This window comes from Tinamus guttatus, unplaced genomic scaffold (assembly GCF_059628265.1).
Source record: "Tinamus guttatus ecotype Peru unplaced genomic scaffold, ASM5962826v1 Tinamus_guttatus_pri_ptg000089l, whole genome shotgun sequence".
NCBI lineage: Eukaryota > Metazoa > Chordata > Aves > Tinamiformes > Tinamidae > Tinamus > Tinamus guttatus.
In genome coordinates, this window is record NW_028288623.1 from 1,884,978 (window position 1) to 1,908,206 (window position 23,229).

Sequence of the window (23,229 nt, forward strand, 5' to 3'; positions counted from 1 at the left end):
GCAAATTTACTCTGTTTCAGTGTTTTAATTGTGATCTAGAAAAACTAGAATGACCTTGGATTGCTCTCCCAGGGCTAGTTTTGTTTTTACTCCCATTATTTCTAGTTTTTTTTTGTTTTTCTGGAAATAAAACAGCAGGATGGCAGCTATTTGTCTCGGTCCTCGTACAGAAGGAAAGTAATAGAAGGACAGAAAAAGAAACACACACACAAACACACACACACACAAACAAACAGCTGGACAGTGGGAGCCTAATTAGCAACCCTGCTTTTAATCAAGGTGAATTATCCCATCTTCTGACAGTGACTAATTGCTACGCTGACATAGCTGTACTGCATCCCAAGTGAGTTGTGGGTTGGATCTGCACTGTTTTCCTGGCCAGCACAAAACCGACCCGTAGATCATCCTGAAGTTCTTTCCGTTATCCTCCCTGATAACTTCAATATTTGCTATTTGAAAGAGGGCCCCTAAACTTTGCAGCAGGCATCTTGCATCAACCTTACCTTGAGACGTCCTCCTGCTCTTCAGATACCTGTTCATGCTACCACAGGCTGCACTAGCTCTTCCTGTCACAGGGTCACATTGGAAGCTCAGCCCCTTTTCTGCTTTCCCAGACTGTTTTTTCAGGTGATAATTCCTAGCGTATAGATTCAGCTTGCATGCCATATGTTTAGACATAAGTATATTTCCATTGTGCTAAAAGATCTGAATGAACCTGTTTTACTCTATGATGCAGCCCTATCTCCCTTATTATTGGTTTTGTGTAGCCACAAGTATATCTGGAGGATTTTTTATTATTATTTCCAGATTACTGATAAAAACACGCAATTGGATTACACCTGGCTGAGTCCTATTGGAAATATTTTCCTTTGAAGATATCTTCCTTTGGCTGCTGCTTTTTGAGATCTGTTAGATATCCTTACTTAATCTGTTTATTATTTGGCTAATATTTGTTGTGTCTAGTTCTGAAGAGTGCCTTTCTGTGCTAAACATCTTATTCAAATCGTATCATATGTGGTTCCCTTTACCAATTAATTTTCTTACTTCATTGTAAAGTGAAGATTATTTTATGAACACAATTTCCCATTACGTAGTCATAACAGTGAGGATGATGCTCTATTTTTAGTGCTCCCCTACTCTGTTTCTCTCTTGTGAATGCACTGGTACTCAGTTTGTGAGAAGATGGATGCAGGGACCACCTCACCTGATCCTAGAAGTGACCAGCACAGTGAGGCATTATAAATAGCAGGGCAACATAAAGAATAATTAATACTAACTTCACATGTCACCCTCCCAAATATACTTTCTTTGAGAGCAGCTATTGCAAACTTATTTTAGATGCACAAAGAAAAAACTTATGGGAAAGTGAATGAGATTTAAAACTTTTGCCTTTACCATGGGAACTCTTACAATCTTGCATGTGGCAAGAGAGCTGTTTCATGTAATATTTTTCACTGGAGAGACTCCCTGACTGAAACAAGAAATATTTATTAAAAAAACATTTAGAGATTGCTTTCATCTGAAGTTGATCTCTCCTGAATGTGACTACCATCTTACAATGAGAAAAAACATAAATTTATAAACTCTTCCAGGTAGGTTGATAGAACTCTTCCAGATAGGTTCCCTCCTGGGGGAGGCGGGGTGCAGCTCCCCCGTCTTGCTCTAAATCGGGCAGCACAGCAGCTGTAACCAAGTTTATGGGATTCCCTGGGTCACCACATTCACAGAACATGTTTGTTTGTTTGTATCCTATTTCTGTAAAAATAACTGTGAAAGAGCTTGTTTTCCTGCCTTCCTGTGTGAAAATAAATGTCAAAATCGTAATTGGTATTTTCTACCCTGCAAAGACCTTGTTTCTTGGCAGAGACTGCTTACTGCCTGTGAACAAGATGGAAGCTGGGATGGGAAGAACTGTCTTTTGGTTGAGTCTGAAAACCAAGATCCTCTAGACAACAAAAAGCTACAAAAATGCCTTTGTGAGCACCCTGGTTTGTGCGAATGTCCTTGCCCGAGGATCGCCTGGTTGCCTGTGGCTGAGCAGCCGGGTGCACTGCGCATGAGAGGCTGTAGGTCGCTGACCCTCCAGTGCACAAAAGCCCGAGAGAAGCACCAGAAATGCTTTAAAACACCCACAAAAGCCCCGGGGAGGGAAGGTGCCTCAATGAAACTCTCCCTACAGCAGCGAAGAAGTCCCTCCTGCCCCGGGCGCACGGTGAGGAGGAGGAGGAGGAAGATGATGATGATGATGAGGAGGGTGTTGAGCAAGCGCTGGCCACGGGGCGAGGCGGGTCCTGCGTGAGGCACGAGCACCTGCCCGGCCCCTGCCGGCAGCTTAAAGCGTGAGGAGCTGCCTCGCGGACGCCCCGGCCTCCTCCGCCGCGTTGTGCCCACCAGGACCACCATGGGGGCGTTCTACAGCCGGAGCCAGGTAAGGGACGGGGCCCTGCGGTGAGGCCTGTGGTCAGCCGGGCTCGGCCCTCGTGGCACAGGGAAGGATGTGGGAAGCCTGGTTATTCCTGTACCGTCATCCCCAGGAAGACCTCTCCTTCCACTCTGGCAGCAGGACGTGGCTTTTGCCGGGGTTTTGCGCCTCCTTTGTGTTTTCAGGCTGATGAACGCCAGGGCTTTAATGCTACAGAGCTTAATTATATTTTGAAAATTCCCAATTAAAAAAAAAAAAAAGTATCTTGTTAAACACTGCTGTGTTCTTCTATCCACTTAGGTTAGGCAAGTAACTTGCTGAGGGGAAATAGAGGTGTCGTTTGTGTCCATGAGGAAATTCTAATTGGGAAACTAATAGGGACAGCCAGAAAACAAAAATATTAAAGATGAATGCTTTTAGAAACTGAGGTGTTTGGAGGGCATGAAGGAATGAATGGTGACATGATCATTGATATATTTAAATATTAAACGGCAGATTTATTGCAGTGGTATTCCCTGCTCTCTAGGCAGTATGCCTGAGCTGTCTCTTATGAATATGTTTGTTCTACTGTTGCACAGTTTTGCTCTTTTTAAAATACCTTATTTTTGTTTTGACAATTCAGAATATTAAAAATGCAGACTTTCCTCTTTTTTATTCCTTAAAAAGAAAATTACCAAGGGAGCATGCTGCTTCACCCTCAGCCCCAGTACTTTTGATCAAGCCCCATAGGAGGCTGGTGAAAGGAAACCTGTTTCTTGACAGGGTTGTCAAATGCTTTTTGATAACCACCTATATTTAGGTGGCTTCCCAAGGTTTCCAGGACACTTTCCTGTGACCTCTGCCCAAGGGAAGATTGGATGAGCTGAATTATTCTGTGGGGAAAAAATAACAGATTTGTTGCTTTCATTCCCTGCTTTTGAGAAGTTTTGGGGAAGCTTGGTATTGCCTCCGAAAGATGGGCTATACCCATCTTTCCTCAGGTCCTCACTGTCTGTGTGCCAGTTCTGCTCTACATCAAGCATAACAATGGAGTTATAAATGGCAATAAAGCATCTAATGAGCTGTATCATTACATCACAGTTTGGTTACTAATTCCTGCCCTGCTAGATTGTCTGCTTTGCATTGTGAAATACAGTAGATATATATAACATCCTTTGAATTTACACAGACCTAGATGAATGCTGTTTTTTCTTAATAATACAACAAGGCTCACTGTCATATATTTCTCTGATTAGGCTGCAAATGTCCTTCATCACCCTCAACTTAAGGGTTTCCACAGACTTCCTCTCAATGGAAAGTGAAGGGCATCAGAGGTTTGGTCTATGACTGGAAGCACGTTTTAAGTCTGTGGTCATGCCTAGCTGTGAGCCTTCAGGGATGAAGGAGAAAATGATGTACAAGGAATGTGTTAGATGATTAGTATTGAAACATTTAACCAATACGATCACTAACTGTGTTTCTGTTCTTTCTCTTTGCATATTAATTACACAAATTTTGTTCAACAGACAGAGCCTTCTCCATGCAACTTGCTCACTGTGAAAGTTATGCAGATGAGAAATGCCAGGAAAGCAGACTTGTGTGAGTATCTTGTATTGCTTGCTCTTCGGTCATCCACATGCTCATGAAGCTACTGGGAATTTAATCGAGTGTCACAAATACCACAGAATACTTCTATAAGGAGAAAGTGAGTAAGTGAATGAGTGAAAGAGACACAGGAGATGCATGGCTGTGGTTTGCTGAAAATGAAGTTTCATGGTTAGATGATATTAACTGTTCTTAGATTTTTGCAAGAGTAACTATGGGGACCAGCCACTAGTTCTAGTCCAAAAGATATCTGCACAGAATGCATATAACACAGATTGAGGTTTACATAAGGAAATGTGAAACAAAGAAAAGCTATTTATTTTCAGGAATTGTTGCAATAAGAAGGCTAGATGGGGGAAGTTTATAGGTTTTATCTTAGTTATGCCTGTTATTTGCATCACTGGCAATGATACTGAATATTTTCTGTGAGCTCAGGACTGCTCGTTTCTGCTTACCAGTCCAATGCACATCTCTCAGACTACACTGCTGCTAAAGTAATTGCTTGAATAACAGAGACACATTTAAAAACATAGCAATAGCAGACACAGCACAGGCTTTCAATTTTTGGCTTATGCTGTTAAACATAGGTTGGATATTACCTGCGAAATAGAGCAACAAATATTTTATGACGAACATTTGTAAGCTATTGCCAATTATTTGAAATGATAATATCAACCAAAACATTGAGAAAAAGATTACAGACAAAACAAAGATAATACTTGTAAAGGGAATATTTTACTTTTGGGTACCTTCATCATATAGGGGAAAAAAAATCCTGAAGACAGATGTCAAATATGGAGAAAATAGCAACAGTCTTTTGTTGTAAAATGGCTCCCCTGTATTGCAGGGCAACTAGTCTTGTGATATCCACATAAAAATATTAGGAGATTTGCAGATTGGGATCACAGACTGAGAGCAAGTCGCCTTTAAGTGAAGAAAATGCTCTAGCTGGATCAAAGTGTGTCTAGTTAAGATATAGTAAGGGCAGGATAAGTATAGTAGGGGTAGTTACGCTTTTGCCTTTATCGGTCACATGCGCACAATTCTCTATTGCTCTGGAGCAATATTGCTGCTGGAGTTGAGGACTTCTCCCCTGCTCACTCCACCCCATTTGCCTTTGTCCCCAGCACTTTGTATCTGGACCTTTCAAAATTCATAGTAGTCACTGCCTCGCATACACTTAATTGCTGGCTCAAGCTTAGATTGCTAGCTGTTTAACTCCAGTGGCATTTGCCTTTTGCTGAGCACAAAATCTGCCAGGTGCACTTATTGATGTATTAGTGCCATTTCTGATCTCACCTGAGAATTTGGTACTTGTTTATGCTCTCTGCATTCCCCTTTGCACTGAGCACACCCATGTCCCTGTCCAGCTCATCCGCTCTGCCACTGTTCCTGGGCCTGCAAATGCTTGCTGGTTCCCAGAGATGGGTGTGCATCCCATCTGCATCCTGGATCCCTAATGCCCTGAGATTTGGATGTGCACCAGTCCAACCCACCCTTCAGCTGGGTGTCTTAGGCAGAGAATTTCAAATTTCCTGCTTGGCCTGTTACAGCCCTTGTAGCCTACAGCATGTAGTTCAGCTACAGAGCTCCTCACAATGTTATGGATGCCAGAAGTTCATGTGGGTTCAAGACAGACACTGGACAAGTTCACAGAAAGGAAATGTGATGAAGGTTGGCTTAGGCAGCCTCTCAACCTTAAGTTGTGAAGGCTGAAGGAGCGTCATATGAGGCTTGCCCTCTCCTTAAACTCTTCCTGGACATCCACCGAGTGTGGGGCCATGTTCTCCTTACAACGTTGCTGTCCCTCCTAGATGAGATCCACGATCCTTCCCTCAGAGGAACATTAGGTCTAGTGCAGTGGCTGATTTTACGTTCTGCATCGTGAGCCTTTTGGAAGTGCTGGGGAACACGAGATCCAGTAGTGTGTATAATCCTTTGACGGGGACTTTTCTCCTTGATGGGATGCCTTGATATGTTCACTCAGCAGTCTGGTAACAGCCTCTGGCACACGTTATAAAAAACTGAATGATTCTTGGATACCTATTTGGAAACATTTGCCTGTTGTAATCTTTGAATCCTCCTAAGGTTTATCCCAGGAAATAATTAAAAATATTCTTTAGTATTTGCTCAGGGCAAAAGAGTAGGACTTCTGGGGGGTTGTTTGTTTTTTACATCCTTGTGGAAAGAAGATTATTTTTACTTAGGCTTGTTAATTTTGGAAACTTTCAGGTTTTCGAACTTTTATATTATATTCATTCTATTTTGGATGCAGTATTTTATAACATTATATAGTATATTTTGTATAAATACTAGAAACATAATTTTATAGCATTGAAATAGCAGTTCTGCTCTGTATAAGCTCAATACATGGAAAGGTTTGAGATGCTAAAATAAAATGGAGGCAGTGAAATACATTATTTCTTTCAGGAATGATTGTCCAATGTGATGCTTATTACAGGAGCCCACAGACTTCCTCCGCTGTTTTCTTCTCGCACTGTTGCTATTGTTTCTTTGTTGTTTTATTACTTACTTCACCATGATATTTAAGCACTTGCAGTTACAAACCAGAACCCTATTGTTCTAGGTGCTGCTTGAAAACTAATCATAAAACAAGAGGATATGTACTGATAAAGTATGGCAAGGAAGAAAAAAAAAACTATTAAGTGATGGAAATTAATGTCATATGTTGTCTGGAGGCAGGAACTAATATTCCAGGACTGAATGAATTTTGATAATCTTACTGTGAAGGACTTTAAAAATGAAATTTATTTCCACAGGTGTAGCACATATTCTTATAAAAAAATAAGTTATAATCTAAAGTAATAAGTAATAATCTAAATTGTCTACTAAATTACACTCTGGAAAACAACATCGCCCTCCCGAACCATATCTCTACATAGCAGCCAGGGTATCTGAGGAGGAAGAAAAATGCTTTTGTCAGTAGATAATGATAGTTTGCATTTCATGGGATGGGAAGTTCCAGTTGGGAGGTGACATGATCAAGGCGATGATGTGGGAGAACTGGGTTTGAGACCACATACTTGTTTTGAATCCTTTCAGCACAATAAGAAAAACTATATCTATATCTTGGCTGTCATGAGAAAATCCACCCCCGACAGGACTAGTGGAGCCTCAAGTGACAGACAAACTGGAGGTCATGCTTGTTAGCACCAAAAAAAAAAAAAAAAAAAAAAAAAAAAGGAGGTAATTGGGCATTGAAATTTTTGGTTTAACCTTGCTGAATTTGAGCTGCCTGTGGTGTTTCTGTTGTTGTCTAGGTTGTTATGCAGTACTCCAGCTATGGCATTTTTTAGCATGGGTCATATTGCTGTCGGGCTTTCCAATGGTAAAACGCAATTAAGATCCAGTCCTGCTGCCATCCTGGAAGCTAATTAGAAACTTAGTGTAATAGCTGGGTGAAGAGATCATGCTCTCATTAAATACGTGCTGCCCCACCTGCTTTGGGCAGGATGTTGCCCAACGGTGATACCACAGCCGACACTGCCGGCATGTGGGATGGCTGTTCACACGCCACGGACAAGAGGAGGGACATAGGGTACTGTTGTAAAGTCCTTCTACATCCATCACTCTTCAGCACAATCACTCTTCTTCTGTAGTTAGATTTTTTTACACTTATGTATCAGGATAATGATGATTTACATGCCAATGGCTAGTAATGGGTATCTTGTACACGTACTTGAAGAGTGACCAGCTACTGAGTAGCAGTGTTTAAATTTGCATGTACCTAGAGTTGATCTGGTAAAATATGAGGCTTGAGGTATCCTATAAATGTAAAACAAGATTCTTAGGTGCTGTCAGGTGCATCTTTCATAACACCTGGAGATATTGCATAGATGAGAGGTAGTGGAGTTTCATGCGATGCCCCTGAAGTACAAAAAGCATCGTCAAACACGTTGCACAGAAGGGAGCAGGGCAGCATGCTTGTTTGGTGACTGCAACAGAAGTCATCCAGAGGAACTCAGAGATCTAATGAGAAATAAGAGCTCTGACTCCTTCCTGACAAGTGGTCATTTCTCAAACGTATAAGCTATTTTATTATAGCAGGCAATTATCACAGAGATGTCTAAGCTCAATCACAAAAAAAAAAAGTGGTGCACTTGTGGAATAATTTTTGTTCTGCACAACAGATGTAGCCCCATGGCAGAGCAAACAAAGCATGTATTTGGGGAATGTCAGTAAAATAAACTTTGGATGACTGTAAGTCTTTCCACTGTCACCTTCTGGTCCTCCTCCTGGTGGTGACAGCAGCTAACAGCAATTTGTGCTCCTGTGAATCTGGAGTTTCCAGTAGTCAGGAAAGATGTTCTTAGGGACATTTCCTGTACACACAAGTTTAGGAGGTACCAAAAGTGTTAGAAAGTGATTTCTATGTGTTTATTTTTTATGGTTTATATGACTTTTATAATATACTGAGTTTCACGATTCCCTTCAACTGATGAAGTTATTCCTATTTCAGAAATACAGGAGAAACAAAGCTGGCTTAAGTCTTAGGGAAGTCAGAAAGCAAAACAAAACTGGCTTCATTAATCCTTTAGTTTCATGTAAAGAAACGAGTAATTTACTCAACATTTCACAAAGTCAGGTTAACCAGGAAAACTTTGACTTCAAATATACAGGAAAACCTGAATAGGACGAGGCTGCCTGAAGCCAGGTGTTGCCCAATGGCTGGAACACTCGAGTTGCAAGGAGAGGAGCTGTATAATAGAGCTAATAGAGCGATCGGCATTTACTCATAAAATACCCTCCACCCCCAGTCTATTTAGCACTTCCACAGGTACTCACTCATCCATAGCTGGTAGACTGTGTTTGGCAGAGTAGTCATCGCTGAGTTTTGTGTGGGGGTGCAACGGATTAGTTCATCTTATGATTCATGTTCACCTTCTGTTTCTCAATGGCTGGCAAAAACTATTCACAGATTGTTTTGACCTCAAAATGAAAGTGCTCATTGATGAAGTGCTAACCACTACTTCATCCTGAAACCTTGGTCTTGAACATCTCTTGCATCTGGTGGAATGCAGGCAGGGAGTAAAATTTTGCAGCCCACCTCTTCATCTGGGTAAGGAAAAATGAAAATTCCAAAGCAGCCCTCCATAGCACCTAGAAACATTCAAATTTGTAAGTCAGCTTTATGGCCTGAATATACCTCTAATCAACATGACAAGATGAAAGCAATGCCATCTTGTGCAAAGAAGCAGCTGCCATCTTCCTCTGTTCGGGGAAACACAGACAAGCTTTCGCTTGCACATCAAATGTTGCAAACACTATTATTGCTCTCTTGGGCCAAGGCATAGAGATAGAGGTGAAAATAGTTACATTACTCAGTATTATTTACACAGCTTTGCTGGCTAAAACTATCCCTCAGGACAGCTGCTTCTCGAAGTAAATGTACCACAGTCAAACTGTTCAACATTTTGATACCTTTCTTACATGTGTTCATTTTAATCCATTTAAGAGGGGATTTAGTATAATTTACTTTCTCCACAGAAATGTGTATATCTTTTCATCTTGATAAGCTTTACAGCGTGTGTAGGGGTGTGTTGGTGCTTCCTTCTTCAACTTTCCAAATGGGAAAACATGGAGACAAAGGAGCCCTGACAGAAGACCTGCCATCTGCGACAGCAATGTGACTTCATGGGAGCCATCAGCGCAAGGCATTCCAGCTGAAGCTAGGGTGGGAAACTCGCTGTGCTAGGAAAAGGAAAGGATACTCAAAAAGTAGACTAGGCAGAAGCTCCAGCTTGAGAGCCATAAACATATTCAGGAATTTCCCTGCCTGCCTGTGGAAGGCCCAGTGTGTTAGGAAGGCGATTCTGGCAGCACCAGTTCCAATTGCAAAAGTTTGCAGTTCCCTTTTCCCAAAGGAAGCTGAGGAGTTCTCTGTGTGTCTCCAATGTGTGTGTGCATGCCTGTGGGTGTACAAATGATTTTTCAATGCTTTTCAGCTCTCTGAAGCTTGATACAAATAGACAGACTGACTATCTCTTTGGAAAGGAGTGTAATGCAAGCTTGTATTGAATACTTGCTATTTTTCCAGCAATTAAAAGAATGTAATTCTCAAAGATAAAGAACTGTCTTGCATTTATAGTGAGTAAAGCTGTTTGTTTATCACTGACTTGATAGCACCTTATGTAGCACCCTGGACTACATTGTGCGTACTGTCCTGCACACAGAGCTTAAAAATTAGGTCAGTGCAACATCTGCTGGAAAACTAAATGTCACTCACTGGTTCTTTGCTTTCCCACCTTTCCTGTCTCACGCAGTCACCCAGTCTGATTGCTACGTGAGCTTGAGCCTGCCGACAGCTTCGGTGCAGCAGTTCCGTACCAAGACGGTCCGTAACAGCAAGAACCCAACGTGGAACGAAACCTTCCACTTCACCATCCAGAGCCAGGTCAAGGTAGGAACGGTGCCTCTCATGCTGTGCTTGCCGTTCACTCTGTAGGTGCTTTCTGAGCACTGGGCTGCACATGGCTACTGAGATGCTTCTTTCCCTGCGCAGAAGTAAGCCTTTCTACTGGATACCAGATGTAATGTATGGCCCTTCCATACGTTGTCTCTCTGAATTCACTTGCAAAATATTCACACTAAGTGCAGTTGTTTAACTTTTTAAACAGCTGATGGGGCTTGTAGAGGGCAACTGCAAGATCTCTGTTTTATTGTTTCTTTTGTTTTCATTCTTGAATTTCTTTCTTCAATTCCTCCAGCTAAAATGATCTATTTGTAGAATTTTGTTTGTTAAAACTTACATATAACTTTTGTTTGTTTTGTTTTCTTTTTGTTCCCAGAATATTCTGGAGCTGAAAGTCTGTGATGAGGACAGCACAACTCAAGATGACCATCTCCTTACTGTTTTCTTTGATGTCTCCAAAATCCAGCTTGGAGAAAATATTCAGCTGTGTTTCCAGTTGAATCCACAGGTGTGGAGAAAAATCAAAGACATAACTAAAAGGGTGTAACAAAGTGAGGTAGTGGTTATTTCAGCTTTTCTCTCACTGTTGTACTTGCCTTTCTTATTGTCCTTTCAGCCCCATGAGTGTATTCATCAGTTTCAGAGGTTGTGTGAAACATTTGTCTTTACAATAAATTTTGGAACATTTTTCCATAGAGGGAGTTGGCCAACAGTATTGGGTATAGATATGCCTTGTTGCCATCTTTGATGCCAAAATGTTGAGAATTTACCTCAAAAATTTTAGATGTTCCTTTCCAACTAGAGCTGGTGGTTCAGAGAAAAGTACTGAGGAAAAGAAGATTTGGCCTACTTGGTGTAAACTACTATAAACAGCTAAACAACTACTATACTGGATTCAGCATGGCTAAGCCTAAAGACAACGAAAACCATTGCATATGCAGTAAAAAGAGGTGGATCCTACTTTAGAGGAGGTCCATGAACAGCACAGATTCCTGCACCCTGAAGGATACGATTTTCTGGCAAAATCAATGCCCAGTAATTTTGTTTATTTTCTTTCCCAGGGAGAAGAGGAACTGGAGGTTCAGTTCATACTGGAGAGCAGGTGAGTAAAGTCAAATACGTGACTACTGGAATTGGTATGTCAGAGACAAGATGTTACAGATACAAGACTTACGTGCATACTTGTGCCCGCCTAATACTGTTACAGTTTTAATGAAATGGGAGGCATCCCCTGAGTGCTCAGGGAATGAATACTTGTGCCTGACATTTAACAGCAAAGCAGCTGTCAGTGCGTGGCATGGGTTTATTCATCCTGGACATTCAGATACACTGATAAGCAAGCATGGACACTGACTGAAGTGGAGAAATGTCTCCAGAATGCTGCCCTTGCATAGGCCATATTGGGCATCCTACACAGAAGAAAGTTTTAAATCTTCTCTTTTTCCTTACTGTGTGGTCACGGATATTCATTTTGCTATAAAAATATGGGAAAGTCATATTCTGAATTTGTTTTAGTTGTGGGAATAAATTAAAAAAAATCTTTTTACTGTATTTCTATGCTGACTATACAGTTAAAGGAGAGAATGGGCATTAAAACAGGCTTAGTGCTGCTGCTGATTTTTAAGATAAATGGTAATATATTTTCCTTTTTTATTAATGGCATATGCTTCTAGCTGTAGCACCCCAGGTCTGAATCTGACCCATATGGGGCAATTGTGTAATTTTGCCATCTCTGTGTAACTCTGCTCCCAATGTGTCTCAAAAAGGATGTTGTCAAATATAGTGAGGAGCTTTTATGTTTAGCAGGTCTCCAGAAACAGAGCAGCCTGGGTTTTAAATTCAGGCTGCATGTGAGAGGCAAATTGGACTGAATATACAGCTAGAGTTTCTCAGGCTGTTTGCTTGTGTCATCCATCCAAAGACTTTTAAAAATAAAGAGATGGAAATAATAATGAAGAGTGTTTTTTTTTCTTTTTTTTTAAAAAAAGAATAGTTAAGAATCAATCATTTTTGTTTTGTCTTTCAGTCCAGATCCCCCTGAAAACATTACTACCAATGGAGTCCTAGTGGTAATTGCTCTCCCGTTCCCCTTTTCCCGCTGCGCCGCGGTGCTCGTTTCCTAGCCCGTACTGCGGACGCGAGGCCCTCGCTCCGTGCCAGGGGCTCGGGTGACCCTGCGAGGCCCTTCCGTGGCCACCAGCTGGTGTGGGGCTTGGCAAGGTGCCCAGCGTGGCCGGGGCGGTGCGAGCCTTCCTCTCCTCCTGTCTTCCTCTCTTGCAGTCCCGGGAGGTCTCCTGCCTGGATGTGCAGGTGAACGGTGGAAGGCTGAGGAAGGAGGATCCAGGTTTGTATTTCACTGCCTCGCAGATTAAGACTGCAGGCCACTTTATAGCAAAAGGCATTCAAGTTTTTACCTTTGCCGACCCTGTTTTTAAATTATTTTAAATTCAAGAGAAATTCCTACTGAGTTCAAAGAACTCTAGAGATGGGCCTAACTGATTAAAATATATTGATTATTGCAGAATAGAGGGTGAAGTCATCGTTTGCTTTCCATACAAGATGCTTCCTGCTATAATAACATCTTGTCAGATGCTTATAACTTTACAGAATATTTATCCAGAAAATTGAAATCTTCTGAACCCTTAACTGGAGTTAATCCTTTTTGTTCCTTGATATTTATCGGTTCAGAGACCAAGAAAATAGGCAAGATGAGGACCGAGGGCTATATGGCCAACAGAAATATCACTAGACATCATTTTTGTAAAAGTGCTAGATAGAAATTATATATAAAAAGAATCACATGTTAAAATAAAGGTAAAGATAATGCAGGGGATCTGATTTTTACTGATTTCAAAGGAAACTGTGTCCTGCTGTGGAAAAAAAAAGTCTGCTATAGGGAAAAAAAGTAAAATAATCTATAAATAGTTCTGTAATGAATAGAGCAGAGATCTCAACAGTAACAAGTAACAGCAGTAACAACAGCAGGGATATTATACTCACTAGAGCAGTCACTATACAGCACTCAGATAAGTGAATATATCTTATAATCTGGATACCAAAATGAAGTTGTTACTTAAGAAAAAGGTATATTACTTTGATGTGCAAGCCAAGGAGGGTCATTTTTATAACGTTAACTGCTTTTATTTTGAAGAACTTCAGTTTGAAGGTCCTTTGTAGCCCACAGCATGGATTATTTGCAGCCTGTGCTGATGAAGCTTAAATCCTGCTGAGTTCAATGCGTATTGGTGGAGTTGGGACACTTGCTAGAGGGAGAACCAGTTGATGTTTTGATGCAGCTATGAAGAACATGTAGTAATAGGCAGTGTCTACTATTAGCTTATAAAGTGGCAAAGATTGTGCGAGTGTGACAGTGTTTGTTCTATCATTTCTCCAGAAAGAAAGTTTGCCTTTACTGTGGATGGTTCCTACGAAGGAACCCAGATCCACACCCTGAGCTCCTGCCTTTGCCCGACTTCTCCTGCCAGATTCCACTATATCAAGTACAATCAATCAGCCTTAAATGTGGCCCTGCCACGGCGGAGACGGCTCAGCAGGGTATGTGACAGAGCTACGATGTCCATGGCTGTTTGCTGTATGTGTCTGCAGAGAGCTGTAAGGCCTGTATGTGTGCAGGTCTGTGTGTATGCAGGGAATTAGTATGTATATGTGTGCAAAGGCTTTTGCCTCCCCCTCCGTTCTGTATAACAATTAACTTCCCTCATTATTTTTAAACTTTTTTTTCCAGTCCATATCAAGTCAAAATGAAAGGGAAATGAATGAATCTGTGACTCTAGCTCTGACGTCGCTTCCTATACAAGAGAAAATAACAGTAGCAGAGGTGAGAACCTCTCTTTCTCAGTAAAAATCAGTGGAGAACACTTCCAGTTCTGTGTGTGATATGATGATATTTACATCAACTCCAGTCAGCCATGACGTATTCTACAGTATAGGGTATGAATGACACTCTGTGCCAACCCAACTATACTTTTTTTTAAAAAAAAATTATTTCCTGTGTGGTTCCAGGCATGCACATAAACTCTGTTCTGAATTTAAACTAAGTAATCTCCTCAGGATATTTCTTTGATGCTCCTCAATACAGTATGTGAGCTAACATTAATGAATAGGACATTTAAGTAATTTAATCTATGAAACCTTTAGATGACCTAAATCCACGTGACATCAGGTTCTATTCGGCTCACGTTGCATTGGAGCCCATTGCCCATCTCATAGCCCGAATCCCCGCAGGCCAGGCTCTGCTGCTGATGGCAATGCTAGTAAAACTCAACCCATGGATGGACTGGAGGGGATTAGCAGTGTGAGGATGCTTACGCTGTTTGTGTTGTGATTTTCAGGAGAGGACGTTTGACTTGTATGCAAAGGCAAGTGAATGGTAAGTGGGTCTCTCACAAGGCCTAATCCTATAATTGAGACGACTGCGCAGCCCGTGCGAAGTCAGGAGGGGGCTGTGCACACTGGGCTGTAAACTCAGCTGTGTTAATCCTTTGATTACAGGCTTTTGTTAGCCCAGTTCTTCTTTTCCAGCGATGGAGGGTTAAATCACGATTCCCTTTTCCCTCCAGTTTCCGAACTGTTAGCGCAGAAGATAGATCTTGCTGTGTGTGCACTACCAGGCCTGCAGACAGAGAGAACAGGCCCACACAGAAATTGCATTTCTGTATAGCGCCAAGTGAAACCAAGGCACTAGCCAAGGCACTAGCTGCCATCCTCATCCATCCAGCATCTACTGCCAGTGATTCCCTGCTATATGCATGTATATGTATGGTAGATGCTGTTGAAATCTGAAAGATCAATTACATGATCAGACAAAAGAAACTGCCTGAAATGCTTCTCATTTTAGTAAACGTTTAGCCAGTACATGTCTCACCCTGCATTTATTTAGGACTGTGATATTACTTTTTTCCCATTTTTCACACTGCACTATGCAGTCTGTGACTCAGCTGGGACTACCTACAGCAAGTTATAATACATAATATTTTTGCCCTGGTCTCAGGACTCAGGGTCTGTTTTACAGGCCGAGAAATCTAGACGCCCGCCTGGGGTTCGACCTGTGTGCAGATGAGCAGAACTTCCTGCAGAACCGTAAGCAGGTGGTTGCTGCTGCGCTGAAGGAGCTCCTTCACCTGGAAGAAGACCTGCAAGAGCACGAGGTCACTGGGAAAGGCACCGTTGAGGGGATTTTTCTCTCTGCTTTCCCTTGGGCCAGGAGATGAGAGCAGGCACATTCTTCCCCTGTGAACCCCCTCCATTTGGATGAGGAACGAGGTCCTCTGTCAACAACTCCTTTTGCCAAATGCTGTTTGCACCCAGTGTGATCTCAGCCTTAAAGGCTGCTGGTCTGTCTGAATGGGAAAATTCTGTTTTCAGCTTGACTTTCAAGCAATTAATCATTTAAAAGAACTTCAAATCAACAAATTTGGCCTATGTTATGTTTTTTTCCAAAAAACCTTTCTAAAAGTTGCAGTACCTTTCACTGTATTCTACAGGGATGTCAAGCAACTTAAGTTATTTATAAGCATTCCATATTATTTATGGAGCAATGTCACTTTTCCTGTAATCTACATATTTTGTTTTACCAGCATCCAGATCTTTCTATTAATGGTTTTCTTCCCTTCCCTTCCCTTCCCTTCCCTTCCCGTCCCTTCCCTTCATCCCTCAGTGTCACTTTTCAACCTGTGCTTTCTGCCTTTTTTTTGCCTTGAGCAGGTGCCTGTAGTGGCTGTGACTACAGCAGGATGTGGGATAAGAGCGCTCACTGCCATGTATGGCAGCATTTTGGGTCTTCAAAAGTTGAATGTTCTGGACTGTGTTTCATACATCAGTGGCTCATCTGGCACAACATGGTGAGAAGTGATTTTGTAAAGAGTTTATCTGCAGGAATATGCACTTGGAAATTCAATACTCTTTCATGGGAACCAGAAGCTCACAGTTGTGATTAGGTTCTCCGTTCATATGCAGCTACACAGACACACACACAGATGCACACAGATGTCTGTGTGTCTGTGTTTCTATACACAATTTTAGGTATTTTGTGGATCTTGTTACATTAAGCAAAACCCATGCTTTGTCTAAGATTTTAGATCTCAGCAAGTGAAAAGCAGTCTGTTGAGATACTGCTGCTGTCTATGGCCTTTAAATGCTAGGATCAGCCGTAAAAAACATATAGTAAATACATCATATATTCCATGTCATTTACATAATTTATCCGTAATTAAATGAGGAGATTTTATTGGACATTTGAAAATTATTCCTATGGAAAATGAGTCTTTATGGTTTTGGGACAGAAACAGTATAGATAGTTGGTAGAGCTGCATGCTTTGGGATCAGTTCGTTTTAATTGGCTACCTTTAGACCTGTATCTCTGTTCAAGGTAAGCTCAAAGGAAAGGTGTGATTTAAAGATTAAAGAAAAAAGGAAAAAAAGAAGTGCCAAAATTTCTCTCATGAATTTCAAAATAATCAGCTTCATTTGTTTTCCCTTCGCATTTTATTTCCTGCCTGCAGGACTATGACCAAATTGTATGAAGATGCTGATTGGTCACGTAAAGATCTTGGAGAAGTAATAACTGAAGCTCGGAAGCAAGCAGCCAAATGCAAGATGGGATCTTTCTGTTTAAGAAGTCTGAGGAACTACTACAAAGAGTTGAGCCAGAGGACCCAAGCAGGACACATGACATCTTTCATTGATTTGTGGGGACTTATAATCGAATCCATGTTAAATGATGGGGTAATGACTATACATATTTGCTCTCAGAAGTTTGGTGACCTTTGTGGCCACCAGCAGAAATTAAAAACCTAGGAAGAGGCAGAAGGATAGTAACATTTTAGAGATCTGTGCACAGCGAAATTCTATATGGTTGGCCGGAAATCAGTACCTGACGTGTGGGTAGAACATCCCCTTATTTGCATTAATAACTAGGGGACACAGAGTGTCTATCTAGGTAGAAATTTATATAAATGATATCCCACATTCAAATGCTGTAGTAAGTTAATGGAAGGGATTATCAGTTAAACTGTTTTTTTCTTATTTTTTTTTTCCAAATCCAGAAATGCCACCACAGGCTTTCTGACCAGCGACGGGCAGTGAATCAGGGCCAGAACCCGCTGCCCATCTACCTTGCTCTCAATGTCAAGGACAAAGTTACCACCAAAGATTTTAGAGGTAATGTTTCAATTCAAGGAAGAGAGGCTCATGCCTAAGGAGATACAATCTGAGTACAGATCCTACCCTTGCTCTAAGCCCAAAAAAGTCTTATGAAGAGATAATAGTGGGATGCTATAGAACAGATATAGCAGTAGTTTGCTTTTTTTTTTTTTTCTACCTCTTTTTGGTTAGATTGACTGACATGTAAGTCTAGATGTTTAGATGGTATCTTCAGACTAAACACACTGCAGATCCGTGGGCCTGTGAAAGAAGGGCAATCCTAGGAGTCCTTAAAGAAATTGATTCCCTAAAGCTTTGTTGCATTCATGCAATTTATGTTTTTCATGGTCAACTAATGGCAGTAAAAGCAATAGAAGCTACACTGCACTTGAGTTCACCTCCCACAGGAAGCATTTTTCACTTCCTAGATAAAAAGGAATCTAAATTTATTTTTTTTCCTTAGCCACTAAATTGTTTCTTCACCAGCTTGGAGAAAGTGTGACAGCTGATTAAATTTTCAGCTGGATCTGAGAGGTGGCTCTGTCAGTAGAGTTTGCTTAGTATATGTAAGCTTGCCTGCAAAAGCTGCAGCCTGAGGGGTTTATTCAGTGTCTATTTACTTCATAACTTTTAGCAGCCATGTCTTCTTGGCTCCTGGAGCTAACTTTGTGATTGTGTTGGCAGAGTGGGTGGAGTTCACACCGTACGAGGTGGGATTCCTGAAATATGGAGCCTTCATTCGGGCAGAGGATTTTGGCAGTCAGTTCTTCATGGGTCGCCTGATGAAGAAGCTCCCTGAATCCCGCATCTGCTTCATGCAAGGTGACTCACTGCTCTGAGGAAATGAAATATATGTCTGAGCTTATGCAAAAATTGGAGAGAAATGTTAAAAAAAAAAAGTTACAATTGCTGTGGAAGGAGCAAAAGACAGTTCAGTAAAGCACCTCAGTACACTTTATTATACTTGTACTTTCTAGGAATGTGGAGTAGTATCTTCTCTAAAAACCTCCTGGATGCCTGGCATGCAGCTGACAATTCAGAGGATTTCTGGCGCAGATGGACACAAGACAAAGTGACTGAAATAGGTAAAACTGAAGTACCCTTTGCCTTAAAGCATCCCTTTTCTGGTAACTATACACACTTCTCATCCTCTGAGTTCTTCTGTCAGTCCCATGCCCTCAGCTTTGGGACAGAGGAGGCACTACGAAAAATAAGTGACTCAGAAAACCCACGCCAAACTCAAGACTGCTTTTTAAAAGTCAAAATATTTAATTTACATCTGAAACATTTACATTTTTCTTTTCAATAAAATCTTTGAATTACAAATTTAACCTAAATGAAATTCCAAAAGCATTAACCCACATATATATATTTATATAATATAAATATATATAAAGGGATTTTTTTCTGGGTTTTGTTTGCCTGGAAAAGTAAATTAATGTGGGCCCAAGTTATTTTATTTCATAAGAAAAGTGATCCTTCAATTCTGACATGAATTAAGACTTTAGAAAAAAAAGTTTATTTTATATTAATATAAATTTTACACAAAAGATAATTTATATATAATATTAATGTATATCATTATATATATCATTAGTTTTATTTTGTATGTAATTTATAAATAATAAACTATATATATTTATATGTATATTTAACATAAACAGAATTTACAATTTGTCAAGGAATTCACTGGAATTCATTGCAGACTGTAGAGAAATATAATGCCTATTAGAGAAATATAATACCTGCAACACGGGTATTTAAACAAATAAGATAACATATTTAGATACAATGACACCCTTTTCAAATACTTTATCTTTCCTGCTTTGCAGAAATTGGAAAAAATATTCTTATGGATCCAGAAGAACATCCAGAAATTATGTGCAAAAGCAATAAATTATTCTGTGAACCTGACAGTATGGCAGTACAGTTTAGGGTTACTCTCACTTCTTATTTCAATTATTTTTGTAGTCCTAGATCAAAAGTGATTTGCTGACTATTGCTGATACTCATCAGTGTTTTGATTCAACCCTCAAAGTGATGGTTCAGAGGTTGAAATACCTGTTTGCTACTGGTACAGAAAATGGCCCTTTCTCACCTTATTGCCTGGCATCCTCTTAATTATGATGATAATTTAACTGCACAAAATTTATGCCATATATTTTAGAGGAACAACCAGACTTGCCTGAGAAACCCTACGAGATGGCAACGTGCATGTACACTCCTGCAAGTGGCCTCTCCACAGCCCTCCGGGATATTCTAACGGATCGTCCCGCCGTGTCAAAATATCACAATTTCCTGAGGGGCTTCCAGATGCACAACGAGTACATCCAGCATGAGCAGTTCTCTAAATGGAAAGGTAAAGCAGATGATTTTTGTTAATTGCTGAGAAAAGGGGAGGAAGGGTGAAGGAACACTTTAGCTCTTTCAGTAATACAGCTGTTTGATTAATGTTTCAACTGTGTGGTACTGCAAGTCTGTACTGGGATGAAGAACACTGAGGATACAATCCAGGGTAAAATACCATCAGACTGTTGAAAACCATACTCTTTTATAAGGCAATGGTAGGCTCTAAAAGAAAGCATTACCATAAAGCAAAAAGAAAATCCTGCATGGGAGGGAAATTCACCTTCCTTTTGCTTTCTAACCAGACAGATGTCTTTCTGCAATTTGCTAATAACTGCAAATACTCTACTCTTTTAGACACCTCGCTAGACATGTCCCCTAATGATCTGAGAGGCAATTCAGAGCACCTGGAATTGGTAGATTCTGCTTTCTTCTTTGAAACTAGCTGCCCACCACTTATGAGACCAGAGAGGAAAGTGGATGTGATCTTGCACCTAAATTATACTGGTGGATCCCAAACCTTGGTAAGAGCACTCAAATTTTCTTGGCTTAAAAAAAGACTTTGTTTTTTTAGCATTTAAATAGGCATCTTTTTTTTTTTTTTTTTAGTACAACTAAGTAACATGGTGTTTCCAAGAGAAGCAGGGGAACTCAGAGAGAGGAAAATATCTGTTTTTTTTTTTTTCCTTAAATTGCTTTTGAAATAGCCCTAAGTGGAATGATAGGAGCACTGTGCTTCAGTAGTGAGGTACAGAGTAGCATAGTGAGCTTATGGTTGAGTTGCAATTTCTATTACAGTTTTATATAACATATTAAAGAAAAAATTTAGCTGCAAAAATGTTGGCTGCAATTGAGCTGCTAACTTGAACCTGCATTTTCTTTAAACATAAAAAAAAATGTCCTTTTATTTGTGAATGTGGTTTCTTGGCTGTTCAAAAACAAACATTTGAGTGAAGAAGCCCTTCACTTTTATTAAAAAAATGAATAAATAAAACTTCCCTCTTTCTATAGAGACCTAGTAGCAAGAGGTCAAATGTATTCACTATCTTTACCAAAATCTGAATAGGTTAAAATTGATATATAGGCTTTCAAACTGGTAGTCAACTCAGGTAGCACCGCATAAAAACACATATCTGCACTTCTATTTGGGCTACCGTTGCTCCCGTTCTTGCCTGCTTTACTGCAGTGTGTGTGATTTTGTGCAACTGGGAATTAATTTCTGGATTTCAAAAGCAGCTTGATCTTTGTAGCTTTTTCATTTCTTATTAATTTTTCACTCTTGTTTGGCTGTGACCCAGCCTCTGGAACAGGCCTGTAGATACTTCTCCGAGCAGGGACTTCCATTTCCCAAAGTTGTGATGCAGGAAGATGAGAAGAAGAATCTGAAGGAGTGCTACATGTTTGATGATACCGAGACCCCAGGCGCTCCGATACTGCTTTATTTCCCATTGGTGAATGACAGCTTCCAAAGATTTGTAGCACCTGGTAAGTTAGCAATATTCAGCTATCTTAATGATCCAATTAACTTTTTCTACTCTCTGAGTGCTTTTTTTTTATCCTAATGCATTTTTTTCCCTTTGATTGCTTGTCTCTACTAATAAATTCATTGCAAAACAGGATGACACAAACTATTTGCAAAATCAGGTCAAATCTGGCGTATAATTTTAGATATTAGTCTTAGTACAATTCAGTGAAAGAGGAAATATGTTCATTAAGTAGAGGAGTAGGAACTAATTTCCTCTTGAGATCTCCAAGAGTTTACTTTATGATTTAGCACACAGCTTATTTTTCAGGTTATGTATTTGTACGACATAGCTAGATTTAGGGAAAATTATAGTATAAAATGGTTCTGTAGGTGGCTACTGTGCTTCCTACTTGGGCTGTTCATCATATTGAATGCAATTCCTGAGAAATCAAAGCCAGAGTATGTTATCTAAGGACTTCTTAAACACTGTCACAATGTCCTTTTGAACCAGTATTTTCACTGGATGAGAAACTGCTTTTGTTCATACGATAATTTCCAAAGCTACTAACATTCTGCTTCCTCCTCTACATCTCTTCATTCTTATATGTCCCTGTAGCATATGAGTTTATGAGCAGTATATATATATTGCTCAAAAATCTGTGGAGTGAGACTTGAAGCATCTGTAAACACTCACAGAATGACATGCTGTGACTAATACTGGAAGGTGTGAATTTCAGTGGAATCTCTTTTAGTACCACTTTCTTTTTTTGTTTCTTTGGTTTTTTGGCTTGTTGAAAAGTAGATTTTTCAGACATAATGTGGCACATATCTTCACAGCAACCACAGTTGTGCTCTCTCTATTCATGACAAAGTCTATCAGAGTGCAATAGTTTCATGGGACAGTGCAAACATCTCAGCAGTGAACTTTACTGCCTCTTTGCCCTCAACAGGCATGGCACGCAGTGCTGCGGAAATGGACCAGGGCAAGGTTGATATCTCCAGTTTCTGCTCTCCATACTCCACTCGGGAGGTCTCGCTGAAAGCAGATGATTTCAACAAGCTCCTGAAGCTGACTAATTACAACATCATGAATAACGAGAGCGTGATCCTGCAGGCCTTGCGCACAGCAGTGGCACGGAAGAAACAAGCTCAGAGCCAGCAAGTGTCACAGGCGCAGCCTCCTGCTTGAACTGCACTTCTCCTCTCTCACTTCTTTCCATCCCAGTTTATCAGGACAGGGCAGAATGACTTGTGAAATGCATTACCTAATTAAAGGTTCTTGGTGGGTGCCATCTCTTTCTATCAAAGTAGCCTTTCCAGTGAAGATGGCTTGAAGTATTTACTTAAAAGTCATATGATTCAGCTTAGCGAGCAGTTGCTTTTTGATCATTAATTTCAATATTGAATGGACCAGTCTGTGTTCTTAACCATGGCTCACTGTGATGCACAAAATGCAAATATTCGGCTGTGTGTGGTAAGAAAATAGTTTTAACTTCTTCCTTGCAATCTTTTATTGTCTTGGTGCCTAGCATTCTTCTATCTGCAAAATGTTGTGTCACTTCACTGGGACCTTTGATAGTAAATCCATGAAGTTGTCTTCAAGTGCAGAAAGTGGTGATCGTATTGTATCAATTAAAATAATTTTATTTGTTTTTAAATAACCTGAATTAAATGAAGGTCTATCTTTAAAAAAGTTCTTCTTCCCAGGTGTTTTTTCGTCATGAGTTGCCATGTCTTAGCAAGGATATTAAATATTTCAAACTTTTGTCATGCTGGATGACAGGAGTGTATGGGTGGTGGACTTTCGTTCTTCAGGGA

General features: G+C 40.4%; 1 protein-coding gene across 1 annotated transcript; it reads left to right on the forward strand.

Annotated features, from left to right (window-relative positions):
• The first annotated feature begins 2,401 nt into the window (after positions 1 to 2,401).
• LOC104571877 (cytosolic phospholipase A2 epsilon) lies at positions 2,402 to 22,600 on the forward strand. The gene is made up of 20 exons (XM_088520480.1): positions 2,402 to 2,428; positions 3,928 to 4,000; positions 10,291 to 10,427; positions 10,816 to 10,947; positions 11,501 to 11,541; positions 12,466 to 12,508; positions 12,720 to 12,783; positions 13,834 to 13,994; positions 14,185 to 14,277; positions 14,792 to 14,829; positions 15,451 to 15,607; positions 16,164 to 16,300; positions 16,961 to 17,183; positions 17,504 to 17,618; positions 18,285 to 18,422; positions 18,578 to 18,685; positions 19,768 to 19,959; positions 20,304 to 20,470; positions 21,245 to 21,431; positions 22,362 to 22,600. The coding sequence occupies exons 1-20, from the start codon at positions 2,402 to 2,404 to the stop codon at positions 22,598 to 22,600; spliced, it is 2,472 nt and encodes an 823-aa protein (XP_088376606.1).
• The last annotated feature ends 629 nt before the right edge of the window (positions 22,601 to 23,229 follow it).